We start from the raw sequence: 15,186 nt of genomic DNA on the forward strand, positions 1-15,186 counted from the left end.
GTATATTTCTCCACTGACACCATTTGGTGAAGCTCACGGAAAGACGCTTGGCCTCCTCTGGTGAGGTTTGACAATTTCCTTCCCCACAGCCAGAGTAGCCCCAGCCCCCGCAGGAGGCAGCAGCGTCCAGGCTCTTGACAAAGCCAGGCAGTCGCACGTCTTGCAGGCCACAAAGAGCCTGACGCGCTGTATAGAACCCAGCACAGCAACGGCCTTTTGTAGACACTGCAGCTGACAAAGTGTCCAAGTAGCTTATAGGCTAGTTTGTGCTTCTCTGGGCAGTAAGGTGCTGGTGGACGACCCACTGCAGGAGCGGTCCGGGGGGAGAGCAGGCTGGCTGCTGCTCCTCTCCACCGCTGCACTGATGGTGACCATCCTGTGCACGTCCTGCTCCCACTTGGCTCGGCTGCAGGGCCCCCAGAGCTTGTGCCCGATCTTCTGGAACTTGTGCCTGAAGTTCCTGTTGGTCCAGAAGTAGACAAAGCAGTTGAGGAAGCCACTGCCGCTAGGCAGCCACAGGGCCACAAACTCCAGCCACTCGTGAACTCGGTCCTTCGTGATTGCTGCAAGGAGGAGAGCACCAGGTGAGCGTTCCCCACATTACACAGGGCTCTTCATGCCCAGGGGTGAGACCCTGTGGTCCTTCCCCACCCATTGCGGGCAGCCTCAGCACCACACCAACCCAGGCTCACTAGTGTGATGCTCCCATTCTAGACCCTCACTTGCCCCAGCTGAGCCCACGACTCACCTGTAACATGGGCAGAGGTGAAGGGAAACCAAGTCTCCCAATTGCTGCACCAAGTGACTACAGGAAGGGGGAACGGTCAAGAGAAGGAATCCCTGGCCCTCGTATTAGGGGGCAAGATCTAGGTATTTACTGGCCCCCTTTTGCTGCAGCATCCCCATCCCCAAAAGCAATGCAAAGCCTTGGGATGGGATGGGGCAGTGAGAGAGGCAAAACCCCTTGCCTCTCCCAGGCAAGCACTCAAAGCCAGGCCACTTCAAGCGGGGCTCCCAACCACCCCTTGGTTTTGGGTCTTTTTTTTTTTTTTTTAAATGGAGCTATGCCTATATCATAGAACTAGAAGGGACCCCGAAAGGTCATCGAGTCCAGCCCCCTGCCTTCACTAGCAGGACCAAGTACTGATTTTGCCCCAGATCCCTAAGCGGACCCTCAAGGATTGAGCTCACAACCCTGGGTTGAGCCGGCCAATGCTCAAACCACTGAGCTATCCCTCCCCCAGGACAGGGCAAGTGCACCTAATAATAGGTGCCCCTCCCCAGCAGGGGCTGATCCTAGTATTGCCAGCCCCACAGGTTACACACACAAGTCAGATCCCCAAAGACATGAGGAGGTTGGCTTAAAAAGCTCAGAGATCATAACAGCATGGGCGGTTTTTGTTTGCGCCAACCTGGGCATGACACAAACACACGCACACCCCCACACACCAGAGGGAGCTCCACTTAACCTCTTCCATCCTCATTGTGTAAGGGTCCCATTCCCTGCTCGCCAAGGGAGCCCAGCACCAACCCTGGGCATAGGCTTGTAAGAGTGTGGTACCCACCACAGCTCATGCTGTTTCCATTACCTATACCCCATGTCTCTCCCACCCAGCTCATCCCACACCCACCATCTCCCTTCCCCTCCCCACTGTCCCCTGCCCCATCCCATCCCCTTGCTCCCTGCCCCTGCCCCACTCCACTTTCCCCCCTCCCCCAGCCCCACCCCACTGCCCCTGCCCCACTCCACTTTCCCCCCTCCCCCAGCCCCACCCCACTGCCCCATCCCATCCCCCTGCCCCTCTACTGCCTCTTCCTTCCTTCCTCCTCCTTCCCCACTGCCTCCTCCCCCCGCCGCCCTCTTCCCCATCCCATCCCCCTGCCCCACCCTACTGCTCCCCACTTTCCCATATTCCCCCGCCGACTCTCACCGTTGTACAGGATGGTGACCATGCAGGGCGCCCAGCACACGTAGAAAGCGACGACGACGGGCACTAGGACCCGGGAGGCGGCGTCCAGCTGCAGCAGGCGGAGCCGCCTCAGCCCCGCCCCTTTGGCGGGCGGCCCCGCCCCGTCGCCGCGCCGGCGCTGGGCGCGCGCCGCCTGCCAGAGGCGCAGGTTGGCGAAGGTGACGGTGGCCGCGGCGGGACAGAAGATGGCGGCGGCCAGCAGGCCGGCGTAGGCGGCGTTGGAGCCGTAGTCCGGCTCGCAGAGCAGCGCGGCGGCCGAGAAGCGCACGCGCAGGACGGCGGCGCGGCCGGGCAGGGCGACGGGCAGCAGCAGCAGGGCGGGGCCCAGCCAGGCGGCCGCCAGCAGCAGCGCGAGGCGGCGCCGGCCCAGCAGGCGCGCGTGGCGGAGCGGGAAGAAGACGGCGACGTAGCGCTCGAGCGAGACGCCGGCCAGCGAGTAGAGCGAGGCGCCGAAGACGCTGGAGTTGAGGAAGGCCGCGGCCCGGCAGTAGGGCTCGGGCGGGGCCCCGCGCGCCAGGCTGCCGTACAGGTTGAGCGGCACCACCAGCAGCGCCAGCGCCGCGTCGGCGGCCGCCAGCGAGAGCAGCGTGAGGCGGCTGCTGCGGCTCCAGCCCGCCACGGCCGAGGCGATCACCGCGATCACCGCCCCGTTGCTCACCATCACCAGCGCCCCCAGCGCGCAGATGAGGCCGATCTTCAGCCGCCGGCTGCCGCAGCAGCCGCTCCGGGGTTCCCCGGGCCCCGCTTCCGGCGGCGGCTCCCTCGGGGCACCCCCAGGCCGCGCCTCGCCCGCCGGCCGGGGCGCCCCGCTCCCCCCGCAGCAGCCCCGCGAGCGGGAGGCGGGGACGCTGGCGAGCAGCAGCAGGAGGAGGGGGAAGCGGGTTCCCATCCTGAGCATGCTCCCTCCCCGCCCAGGGGCCCAGCGCCCGGGGCCAGGCGTTATATAGCTGGCCGGGTGGGGGGCGGGGGAACTGGGCTCCCAGGGAAAGGTGGGCACCGTCTGGAGCGGCGCCTGGGAGCATGGGTAGAAATGGGATCCACGAGTATCCCAGTGGTATCAGAGAGGGGCTACAGGGCGTCCTCGGAGCAAAACTTAAGCCATGTGCAACTTTGGACAGGCTTCGTCTATTGCACCAGCCGCCCAGCCCCCAAACATCCTCTCCAGCTGTCAGCTTTGACTGGAAGATTTAAAGGGAAACACCACAAGGAAGGGAGCTTAGTACATAAATGCACATCTTTAGATTAAATACTAAGCAAGGAATTCAGCCAGCCCTGTTCAACACTGAGTATGTGTCCTTGGAGTCATGCCTGTCTATGACACAGTCACTCCCTATTGTGCCATTATCCTTAAATAAAACACATCGCTGAAACTTGTGTTGACTGTTAAGTGTAAACAATTTGCCTTTCTGTGGATTTCTCAGCATCATCCATTTTTGTACAGATGGGGAAACTGAGGCACATATAGATTAAGAATGGGATTGTCAAAAATGCCGACATAGTTTATCAGCACAAGTCCCATTGAAAGTCAGCAGGACTAAGCCATACAGGCACTTTTGAAAATTCCTTTCCATGTCATCTTCCGCGGGTCACACATTTAAGTGGCGGAGCTGGGAAGAGAACCCAAAGCCTGACTCCCATGCTTCCTCGCTGGTCATGTACTCTTACTTTGAGCTGATGAAATGAAAGTGTGATGCCCATCAAGCTATTTGCATTCTTGATGCTTTTCTTCAGTTAGACTATCTGATAGAGCAGTCGGAGTTTCCAGGAATTTGCCCAGCTGCTACCAAGATGGCGGGTGAATTAAACTGAAGGCAGTGTTGCTTTCTTATAAGTGAAGATACTCAGGAACAGAAGAGGCAGCAGGAAATGGCTGCTGATTTCTCACATGTGGGATAACAATAGGGATGAAATCAAGAATTTCTGCAGTTTGCTCTCTTTTGGGTCTTTATCCAAGTTGATTTAGCTAGGAAGCAATCGTGAGAGTGGAGTAACTGCTTCTTATCTCTGCACAAGATCCTTCCCTTTGGTATTTGAGGCAAAAACTGTTCAGTATCAATAGCAGCCGAAGGAAAGAATTTATTGGAGAAAAGCTCCCACTGAAGATTTGCCACCTCTCTTGACTGGAGCATTGAAGGCAGCTCCAACTGCTCTGAAGAGAGCACATCCATGGGCTTCCTTCACCCTGCTCTAGTAAGGCCCAGTACTCACTGAGCTGGTTCATCATCATCATGCCCCAACGTATCCCCTGTGGCGATGGATGTCTATGCAGAAAAACCCTGTTCATGTTCGTTGGTTTGACCAGTCTGCTCAACCAAGAGCTATGCTGGCAATGTGCCCGAAGCCCAAGGGCTATGTCTCTTATCTAAAACGGAACAGATTGTAACCACCCTTGTCTTTTAGGGTACAGAGTTTAGAGACTAAAGGTCCCATCAGACAATATTACTGGGTCTGTATCAGCAAGAAGTCCTTCAGCTGATCTCAGTTACAGGCATGGTTCATAGAAAGCTGTTGTCTTATAGCCAGGATCTGGAACAGAGTCAATGCTCTGAATTGGATCTTGAAGCGGATAGGAAGCCAGTTCTCCCTACCAGCCCAGGATGATTATGTGCATATGACTAACAGCAAGCAAATATGTTACGTGTTCTGCACCAGCTGAAGCTTCAGTAACCCCCAGTGCAGAGCACTTTGGAGCAGTCTCACATAGCAGAGACAAAGGCATGGATCATTGTGGTGGGGTCTGTATTAAAGAAGAAAAATCATAACCTCCTAGCCCAGTGCAAAATGCTAGTGTCCATCACCACTACCTCAGCTTCCATAGGCTGTTGGGAGTCCAAAAGAACCAGGAGACTATACATCCCACTGTTAAAAAGAGGCACTCTTGCTCGAGAGAGGGCAGATTGCACCCTCTCAGATTCACGTACTGCTTTCCCCTGTCACCTCTGCCTTTTCGGGTTGAATTTCAGACCATTTGTTGTGTGCAATGTTGTAGTTGTATTGGTCCCAGGTATTAGAGAGAGATAGAGATTGGAGACAGTTTCCTGTCATACAAGTCCCTATCCTGGTAAGAGACTAGGAAGCAGAGAAAATGCATTGTCTGCATCCATGAAAGAAGATGTAGAGCTGAGAAGCAGCACAGTCTAGTGGCTAGGACTTTGGATGGGGAGTCAGGAGGCCTGGGTTCTATTTCAATGGCTGCAGCAGACCTATTTTGTATGATCCTGGGCAAATAACTTACCCTGTTTCCCTTCCCACCCTTTGTCTAATTAGTTTGTAAGCTCTTTGAGCCAGGAACTATCTCTTGCTATGTGCTGTGCCCAGAACAGCAGAGTTCTGGTCTTGACTGGGGCCCTCTAGGCACTCTAATGCAAATCAACCCTCTGATCCCGTATGAAGACACTACAATGCAAAGGGGAACGTGAGAACCTAGATGATAGATGGATGGCACCGCAGCCCAGAATTTTACACACACTCCCCTGATTGTCTGACAGTTTTCAAACGAGTTTTCCCGGGGAAAGGTACTCTAACTCCCCTACAAAGGTTTTACCTCCTCTCCCCTTCAAACTGCTCACAGGAAGCACTGCCACTTGGGCTGTATCCCCTGGATATGTGACACAACCTGGGTGACTGCACTGAGAGAGGGCATGGATTTTTGCCTTGAGGATCCTTGGCACTGGGTGGAAGAGAACTGCTGTTTTAAGTCAAGCCGAAGTGTGTGGTGGGCTTGCTCCTATATCTGTTTGTTTTCTAACCCTTTGCCTGACTCGATGTGCTCTGATTTTCCAGACAGATGTGCCAGTGCCCATAAAATGCCAGTCATGTTTTGTAACAAACAAAGCTTGGAAAGAGTCCCTGCGTGGTTAATGTTTGGATGCTGAAATTGGTTGGTTATGTTGGCACAAGGAGTCTGTCAATTATCACCTCCGTGTGAATTTGCAGTTAGGATTCAGTGGAAATTAAACTGGACCAGATGCAGCCAAGAGAGCGCAACGCTGGGCGGGTTTCATTCCCAGTGTTCTGGCTGCAGAATTGAAGATGCATTAAGTGATATTGAGAGCAAGGGTAGGGTTCCTACAGATGACTGCCAGGCTGGTAGTGCTGCAGAGGTGGCATGCCGCAGGAGGCAAACATTGAGCCTGGTTAGCCAAACAGGGCTGCTGAGTGGTGGGAAGTTCTGAATATGAACCGTCCTGGCCAGAGGATAGCTGGAGTGACAAGGCACGCGGGCACAGGGACAGGTGTAAGGACATGTATAGGAGGAAGGAAGGTCTTGTGGGTAAGGCAGGAAACCTGCTGTCAAGAGATTTGGATTTGGTTTCCTGCATTGGTGCAGACTTCCCGCGTGATGAGGGGTAGGTCACTTAATCTCTCTCGCTTCTGATTCCCCAGCTGCAAAGGGAGAGTAAACCACCCCACTGAGAAGTTGTGGAGCTCAGCCAGTGTCTGTGAAGCTCTTTCAGATTCCCATATTACAGGTGCTAGAGAAGGGCAATGTATTATATTAAAGCCTTAAATGTTTAGTTCATCCTGGGGAGTGTCCCTTCCCCCCCATTACCAAATCCAGACATCATGGCGCGGTTGATTTCTTTGCCTGGAGATTGCCCATCATGGTAAAGGATGGCTGATACGATGGAGCAGAGGGGGTATTCCCTGTTAGCAGCAGTGTGGATTTGAGGCATTGTCAACCTTTCCATCTGAGGTGTTCCAAAAGCAGCTGAGCAGTGGGCTGCATGGTGTGTCCCTCTTCAATCCTGCTACTGGAAGGAGCATTTGGGTTGTCCTGTGAATTACCAGCCAGCAGGGTCCCACTAGGACCTATGGAGAGCTCTTTTATGGATGGGTGAGGGTATCAGTGGAGTAAACAAGAACAGAAGAAATGGAAAGCTCTCTAGAAATGAGTCTGAGAAGCTGCCATTGACATGAACCAGCTAGAGATGGTGCCGAATATGTGGCCAAACATGTCCCATGCAGTCTTATTATCTCGGCTCCTTTGTTTGGGGTGCAGGAGAACCTGGGACAGTGGAGCTTTGGAACCAGACAATCTGTACAACTGTGTTTGAGAAGCATGTATTCTTGGTGAGCATTGTCATTCCTTGTGCAATATTAACTGAGTAAGTAGTGTGGGGGCAGGAATTGCCTATTAAAAGGAACATGTCTGACAGCCCCAATTTATCAGGGATTTGTGGAGTGTGATCCATGCAGTGATTATGATAGGCTACAATTCCCTGGCTGTTTGCTTTTCTCTCTAGCTTCTCTAGGCAGAGAGATTAGACTCATTATTTTGAAAAGGTGCTTTCATTAAAGTCTCTCTAAAGTTCGTTCCCTATAACGTAAGAGATGTCTTTGAATCAGAGTCTTTCCTACTGAAGCACAATTGAACACAGCCTGAGAGCCTTGCTGTTCGGATATCATCAGCTTCCAATTCCACATCCACTTCCTTAGCTATGTCTCTGCAAAGACAGTCCTATTGTTTAAGTTCCTTCAAACACCTCCAATGGAAAAAATGGCTCTAGGCAAGTCTGAACTGAGAAAATTTCTTGGTTCACGGGGCTGGCACTTCGGAGGTGCAATTGCAGTGGGGGAGAGAGGTGCTCAGGACCCAGTACAGTTCAACAGGTGGGTACTGAAATAGGAATGTACGTGGCCTGTAGAAAAAGCTCCTCCTGTCCCCACCACCAGCTTCCAGGAGGGCTCACTTCTCCGCTCAATAACAAGAAGAAAACCCCCTGGAGGGCCCTCTCTGTTCTGATTTGATGTAAAAGTTTCTCATGGTCTCTCTAGCAAAGGAATTCGGGGTAATGAGGCCGGTCCTCAGCCCTTGTCTAGACCATTCTGCATCAGTGATGAGTGCTCACTCGCTCTGCCTGGTTTGTTGATGGTGGTTATACCAGAAAGGATGTGGGCCGTGTCCCTGAGGGAGTCCCTGCTGCTCCTAATACTCTGTTGAAGTGCCCCAAAGATTTCTTTCAGACCAGCTCCAAAAATCTCCATAGCAAGTGTGGATTTCCACTTGCCTTAGGATGAAAAAAAAGCCATCTGTCCTTGTTCTGTAGAGCTAGAGTCCCCTGTGTGATGTGTGCTTGAAGTTTTCTGGGTCTGTCTGAACTGAGCCTCTGATCTAATGGGAGAAATGTTTCTTTTAAAGTCTAGCTGGATGATTTGTCTGGTTTTTGAACATTCATCGGCACAGCTGGTCCCTTTTATCCTGCTATCTAATTTGCTCGCCTTTTGGTTTACACGACAGCAGCCAAAGGTTAAGTTGTCTATAATGAGTCAAGTTAGCACCTAGAAAATAGGCTCTCTAGTTCTAGTTTGTAAATATCTCTGTTTCTGATGCTGAATCCTTCTCCTTGGGGGCAAATTGGGTCACAGGAGACTTAAATTGTAGGAATAATCCTTATTAGTTGTGCAGCTAGATCCTTGTGTTGTGGTTATCAGCTGGAAAGTGACTATAAAAATGACATTAAAGGATTCCATGCTGAGACTGCCTTAATAGCAGCCAGGACCGATCTGCTCACGTTACAGAGCAAACTTGCCACGGGATCCCCAAATGAATCTGGGTTCCTTCTGACTCGGGCCTGTCACTGGCAATAGATTCCACCGTCAGTGGAGTTGGCAGATGAGCAGGCATGCGGGGAGTTAACCAATAAGCAAGAAGAGGCGGCTTTTACATGGACACTTTTCTTAGCGTCATTGCCCTTTAACACAACCAGGAGTAAGAACTGTATGGGAGAGGGTCCAGAATGTCCCATTTCCACTGTTGGGTTGACCTCAGGGGAATCTGCCTCCACTTAAAAACTTCCTTGAGAGGAGGTGAGGTTGCGATGCTGTCCCCACTCAACTATGGAGCACCCGTGGGAGCAAAGCATTTCTAGTGAAGAGGCACGAGACAGATGGAGAAACCGAGGGAGGGCTCTGACTCTGGGATTGCAAACTCAGCTCAACTGAATGAGACTTTCTTGGCACGACAAGCAGGGCAAGTGTTGCCAAAATGTAAAAAGAGTTGGTCCCCTCGCGTCTCTGGCAGAGAGGCACGATCCACCCAGGACAGAGCTATAGATTGTGTTGGGGTTTGGTCCCATGTCCATTACTGATCCCGGGGCAGGTAGCTCTATCATGTGATGCTGACCGTCTCTGCGTCTTTTGCCTTTTGTTCCAGGTCAGGCACAGTGTTTTCTCATTGCTGTTTGATGAGACATCTCTCACAATGTCTAATAATTAGAGGCAGTCCCTCCTCGCATTCCCGTATGTGTGCAGTCAGAGCACTACGCTGAATGAGGACTTGGAGCAGGTTCCACCACAAGAGAGTTAGCTGGTCTAGCATCTGAATGCTGCCCTTGAGGTGAAATCCACCAGTCACATTTCAGGGTTGACCATGTGTGTCTTTTGAAACTCTGCCTTGCTGAGAGTTATTGATGATTAATAAGCGCCAGGGTGAAGAGTTCTCATGGAGATCCTGCAAAGCCAGGGATCCATCCGTAATACGCTGCTTTCAGCACCAGACCTCTCAGATGTATCAAAGATGGAAATGGTTCATTAGTGTTTCCCTTCTCAGCCCACCAAAGCACATGCTTGCATGTATTTGCACCTGAGAGTTTTATCCTCACTTCTATTATGTATAAGATCTTCCCTTAACTGGGAGGTCAAGCCCCAGCAGTTTATAAATGAAAATTAATAAATCCAGATTTGGTTAAAGGTTGAATCAGTTGCTTTTTAATGGTCAGGGTTCCTCCCTGCCTGAATGGTGATAGCCTGGGTTTACTTTAAAATGGACCCTGTGGATGCTCAGGAGGTGTGTGTACAATAGAACAGATGCAGGATTAGTGTCCAATATTTGAGATCCACCCACACACCCAGGAACTGAGGCCTCCTCCAGCACAGCTCACGGGGCCCCCTACTCAGAAGAAAGAGGGGCTCTGTCACTGGAGGATTTCCCAGATCCACTGGGATACAAGATCCAGCGCTGAACATCTGTCCCTTGAACTAGCCTGCTCCCAACCTCCTCCCATTTAAACTGGGAGCTGTTTGCTCAGTTGCTTCAAGGTGAGTCCACGTGTGTGTGCGGAAGGGAAAAGGACTTTCCTATGTGGGTCCTGAATGCAGACAAAAGCAGGTACCCTCTGGGGGCTGGAATGGAGCAGGAGGGCAAATGAGGGGACCTAGAGGACAGCCCCCTGCTCCCCCAGCTAATGGAACGCAGCCCTGGAGCTCACATTGGAGTGGATGGGGGGGGTCGGTAGCAGCCTGATGTTGCTGCTTGGAAGCAGCAGGTGGCAGCCGAACGACACGGCCGGCTTTCGAGCGCTCTATTGATATCTGTCTGTAGCTGGTGAGTGGAGAGCGATGGAGTCCGGCAGCCAGCCATGGCCAAGGCTGGGCACATGGGAGCAGCCCGAGCCCTGTGCCCTGCAGGGAGCTGGCCTGGCCTAGCCCAGGAGCTGCTCTGGGGAGCCCTGCCATGTGGACCAGCCATGCCCACCTCCAGCAGCTGGGAATACCTAGAAAGCTCAGGGCCTCTCCTGGGGCTGGCGGGGACTTGTGGCTGCTCCCTGGTCAGTGGGGTGCCAGTCAGGCAACATAACGCTCCGGTAGCCCTCGTCCTCACACCTGCTCCTGAGTGTGATTCCCATCTTCCCCAAGAGGTCCGGGCCAGTCCAGCCACTCCCTGCCTGAAGCTGGCTGCACGTAATTCTCTCCCAGGCTCGATTCTCTCGCCAAGCCATCGGCTTCCAAATGTCACAGGCCCACCTGCGTTAACGTCTGCTCTTCCAGCCCTGTGCGGCCCGGGGCTGGGGCCCAACTGCTCTCCGCTGTCTCCCTGTCCCTTTCTGGTAGCCTGGCTTCCTGCCCCTCCTTCATTCCTTGGCTGCAGCCCTTGCAATCCATGCACCTCCTGCTTCATCGCTATGCTTCGTTCTGCCCTGCCCTCGCCTCTGTTCCTGTGGCTGAGGGCAAGGCTGGGAACTGCGCCCTGTCTCTGATTGGGGAACGAATGGGCCGGGGCACCCTCCCGGCAGGTGAAGCACCAGCTGTTAAATGGGGCGATGATCCAATCACACCCCATCTGGAACCACAGTGACCCCCAAGTTCTGGGGTCCCTGGGAAGTACCTCCTGCCCTGCAGGGGGCTGAGATTTCAGGGGGGAACCAGAGGGAAATGGCACGGGGAGGCACAGGATACAAGGGAAGCCAAGCAGCTCCCAGTGCAGTAGGGTGCCCCCCTGCTGGCCCCATCTGTCTGTGACATTCACTGGGTGTGTGTGCTGGGCTGGCCCTGCTGGGGCTGGGGTGCTGGAGCCCCATTGGGGGCAGGGCTGAGACAGCTCCCCCTTGGGGGTTGGTGCTGGTTCTTCATTGGGAGGTGGGGTTGGTTCCCCATAGAGGGGGGATGGGGCTGATTCCCAGTGGAGGGCTGGGAGCTGCTTACCGCACTGCTCCCAGCCCAGGGAGTAAGGGACAGAGATGGGCCCAGAACCGGTGACCTGGCCCGGTTTCCTTCCATTGTGCTCCCTCCTGCCTGCAGCCTGTGGTTTTGCAGGGGGTGAGGGAGTCCTCCACTGGTGATAGGCCAGATGCTAACACCCACCCTACTGCACACATCTGGCCCTTCCCCCCAGAACATGGCCCAGACACTTCCTGCCTTTTCTGCTACATTTTGTTTTGCAAACCCTGCAATTGCAGCAATTTGACAGAAATCATTCCTGTTTGTTCGGAGCGGCTCAGCCCCCAGACGTGGGGCTGATTACTTGCTGCAATCGCTTTCTGGTGAGCGCCTTAATTACGGGCCTGCCAGTCAGCTGTGCAGCGAACGCAGCCTGCCCCGCGGGGCACCAGTGAGTGGGCTGGCCTGAGCCTGCACTTCCCTCCCACGCTAGCCAGCAGCCAGCGCTCGGCACCGTCCTCCTACCCTGCCAGGCACCGGGGCTCCTGCTCCCACTCTGCTAGACCTCCCAGCCCCCAGCCGCTGGGGATGGCACAGCTGCTTGGGAGATGGTCTGAGTGTGGAGCCCTGGGCGTGGTGTGAACGTGAGAGCCCCTGCAGTGCCTGCCACTCGGCCCTGCCGGCCCATGCCCCTGTCCTGCCGAATTCCGCACCCCCCCCCACGCTCCCAGCACTCGCGCCTGACCCCAGGGGCTTGCAGGGGGTGGGCGGAGCGACTGGAAGGGAGAAGAGACCCCCAGTTTGGAGTAAATTGCTGAACATCTCACAGGGCTTCCCAGGCTGAGAACAGCTGCACTCCCCCACAGCTGAGTGTCCGGCGAGAGGCCCCTGGGGCAGTGAGCGCCACACTGCTGGGTGGAGAGGTGGGTGATGGGACCTGCACCCTGCCAGCTCTCAGGGCGGTGGGCCCTGGGTCAGAGCCCCTGTCTCTCGGGCTGCCAGTGCTGGGGGCTCAGTGCTTTCCCTGCCACAGTGGGATAGGTTCCTCGTCTCCTGGGGACTCGGTTGCACCCCCTCTAGAGCAGCCCTGATTGCCTCCCTCCAGGAGCCTAGCGGTGGCCTGGGTGCACCTCCTCCTACCTGGGACACTGTCTCTGGTGGTGTGTGTGCTGGCTGTGGAGACAGCGCTGGGGGTGGGGGGTGGGTGAGGGCCCCATGCAGGGCCGGCTCAGCGCAGACACAAGTGCTGCCCACTGGGGACCCTGAGACCATGGGTGCTGGCTCCGTTCCCAGGAGCTGGTGCTGCTCACTGCCGGTTCGGCCCTGGCATGGATATTTGATAGGCAGCTTTGTGGCTCTGCTGGGTGCTTCCCCTACATCTTTTATTCCTGGTTCCCTGCGGCGCTTGCCCTCCGGCAGTGCCTCCTAAACGCCGGCACATTTATTCAACCAAATATTGCATGAGTCTCGGCGAGGCTCCGACAGAGCATTTACCGCCCCCTGCCTCCAGCTGCTGCCCTGATTGCTGAGCGCACTGACATCCTGCTCAGCGGCATTGCCCTGCCTCCGCTCAGCCAGCTCCCAGCCGGGGCGTCGCTCTCCTGGCTGGGTCTGAAATACGCAGGGGCTGCAGGGGAGGCTACAGGCCCAGGCCCAGCACGTACCTTCCCCCGGGGCTCTGCCCACGCTCAGCAGCGTTGGGTGGGGCGAGCTCCCGGAGGAGCACTGCTGTCTGCGTCCCCGCTGAAGGCTGACCCAGAGGGGCTGTGCTGCCAGAGGTGCCATCCCTGGCAGTGCCCAGAGGACCTGTGGCACTTCCTGCAGCTGTGGGGGTGTTAGTGCTGCCCCCGGGTCAAGCAATTCCACTCCGCCGCCCTCCGCTCACTGGCAGTCTCGGCACGGGGCCAGCTCAGGGGCTGCACCCCACGGGGGCTGCATTCGAGCCCGGGGTCGGGAGAGGCAATCTGCTTGGATTCCGGTTTGTAAAGCTCTCGGGGGCCTCTCTCAATACAAAAGGACTGGCAGGCTCTGCTCCCGGGCTGTCTGGGGGTGCAAGGCGCAGCTGGTGCATGCACAGTCCAGGGAAAGGTGTGCCCTGAGGGGTAGGTCAGGGGCCCAACATTACCAGGGTGCGTGTGCAAATAAGTGCAGCCTGTGGCTCAGCCCCCAGCCACTGGCACACTTGGAACATGCACACACGTGCATATGAGCATCTGACTCCGGTGTGAACACCGACATGCTTTGTACTGTCACAGTCCGTCCGTCAGTCCGTCCCCCCCCCCCCCCCCCCCCCGCCCCCAGGCAGCCACCCACTCCCATGGCCATCCTGATACACACGCCCTCATTTCCCTCCAGTCGCTCTGCAGCCACAGGAAGAAACCCATTAAAAAAAGATGGCTGTTAAATGCAGGCAAAGTGAATAATTAACCCGGCGAGTGAATTAAACATCCTGGTTATTTATTGAGGCTGCAGCCTGCAAAGTGCTTGGGCTGGGGCCCCAGGGAGCGGGCCTCAGTGGCAGGCGAGGCCATCTCTCTGCACCGCCCTCCGGCTGAGAAGTGGCAGCCGGGCCCTAGGACGGTACAGCTGCACCTCCCTAGCCTGTGGCTCTGCCTCGCGTCTCCCCACAGCAGCTCACCCAGTCCAGCCCCCTGCCTCCATGGTGGGCATGCCTGCTGGCGCTATTGCTGGCAAGGGGTCAGACCTGCCAGCTGCATGCAGGGTGTGTGGGGGCAGGCTGGGTAGCCTCAGAATAGTGCTGCCTAGGGCCCTGCGCTGTACCACAAACAGAGGTGTCCCGGAAGCTGGGAATGGGCAAGGGGATGGATCACTTGATGATTCCCTGTTCTGTTCATTTTCTCTGGGCTGGGGCACCTGGCATTGGCCACTGTTGGAAGACAGGATCCTGGGCTGGATGGACCTTTGGTCTGACCCAGTCTGGCCGTTCTTATGCTCCAGCCCTAGCTGGAGGCCACTGGGTACGGGCTCCTGCGTTGTGTGTTCAAGGCCAGGCCCAGCTCCCAGTGACAGGACGAGGGGTAGCAGCCGTAGCTCTCCTCACCAGGCTCCTGCTGACCTGGCACTGCCAAGCCCCACAGACCTCTTCCAAAGGTCAGTGCTGCCTCCTTCAGCCCAGCCTGTGCAGCCCGGGGCTGGCTCGCCCCTCTCCCTGTGAGCCCGTTGGGCCTGGCCAAGCGCCGGGGCCACAGGAGGGGCTGGCCTGCTGGAGAGGGATTTATCCAGCCTGGCGAGTGAGCGCGTCTTCCCTGGGGCCTCAGTGCCCAGATCACAGCCACTCCCAGGCCCTCCGAGCTGACGCCCACCCTGGGACAGGCGGCGGGGCCGGGTGGCACAGGGCACTACCCCCGTTCGGCAGGGTGGCGGCATTGGGGGGGTCCAAGCAGAGAGGCCAGCATAGAAAAGGGCCCAGGAGGTGGAGGATGGGGAAGGAAGGGCATGTTGAGGCCAGGGCAGAGACAGTGGGGAGGGGCTGGGGGGGACATGGTCTCTGGGGCAGGGCCTGAGCTTGGGCCATGTGGGAAGGGGAAGCCAATGGACAGGCTTGGGACCCACTGAACAAAGGGGCCAGACTGCCAATAGTGGCAGTGATATGGGCCAGGCCAGGGGGTGTCGCTCTGGGCTCATGTCAGGCAGGGCTGCCCGTGCCCTGGCGAACAGGCTGCAGGGGGGCTGGCAGGGGAATCCCGGGGGGGACGTCCCTGGGGGCCCAGGGCTCTGCAGCTGCTGGTGCGCAGTAGCCGTGACGGTCTGACGGGAGCTGGCTGGCTGGCTGTGGAGGAGGCAGCAGAGGGCCAGGGGAGGGTGGAGGCATCGGGAT

General features: G+C 56.2%; 1 protein-coding gene across 1 annotated transcript; it reads right to left on the minus strand.

The window, feature by feature from the left end:
• Positions 1-252: 252 nt before the first annotated feature.
• Positions 253-2,868, minus strand: LOC135888761 (D(4) dopamine receptor-like). The gene is made up of 2 exons (XM_065416539.1): positions 1,932-2,868; positions 253-563 (listed from the first exon to the last, which is right to left on the minus strand). Exons 1-2 carry the CDS (start codon positions 2,866-2,868, stop codon positions 253-255), a joined length of 1,248 nt encoding a protein of 415 aa, XP_065272611.1.
• Positions 2,869-15,186: the final 12,318 nt, after the last annotated feature.

The sequence above is a fragment of the Emys orbicularis genome, chromosome 14, assembly GCF_028017835.1.
Source record: "Emys orbicularis isolate rEmyOrb1 chromosome 14, rEmyOrb1.hap1, whole genome shotgun sequence".
NCBI lineage: Eukaryota > Metazoa > Chordata > Testudines > Emydidae > Emys > Emys orbicularis.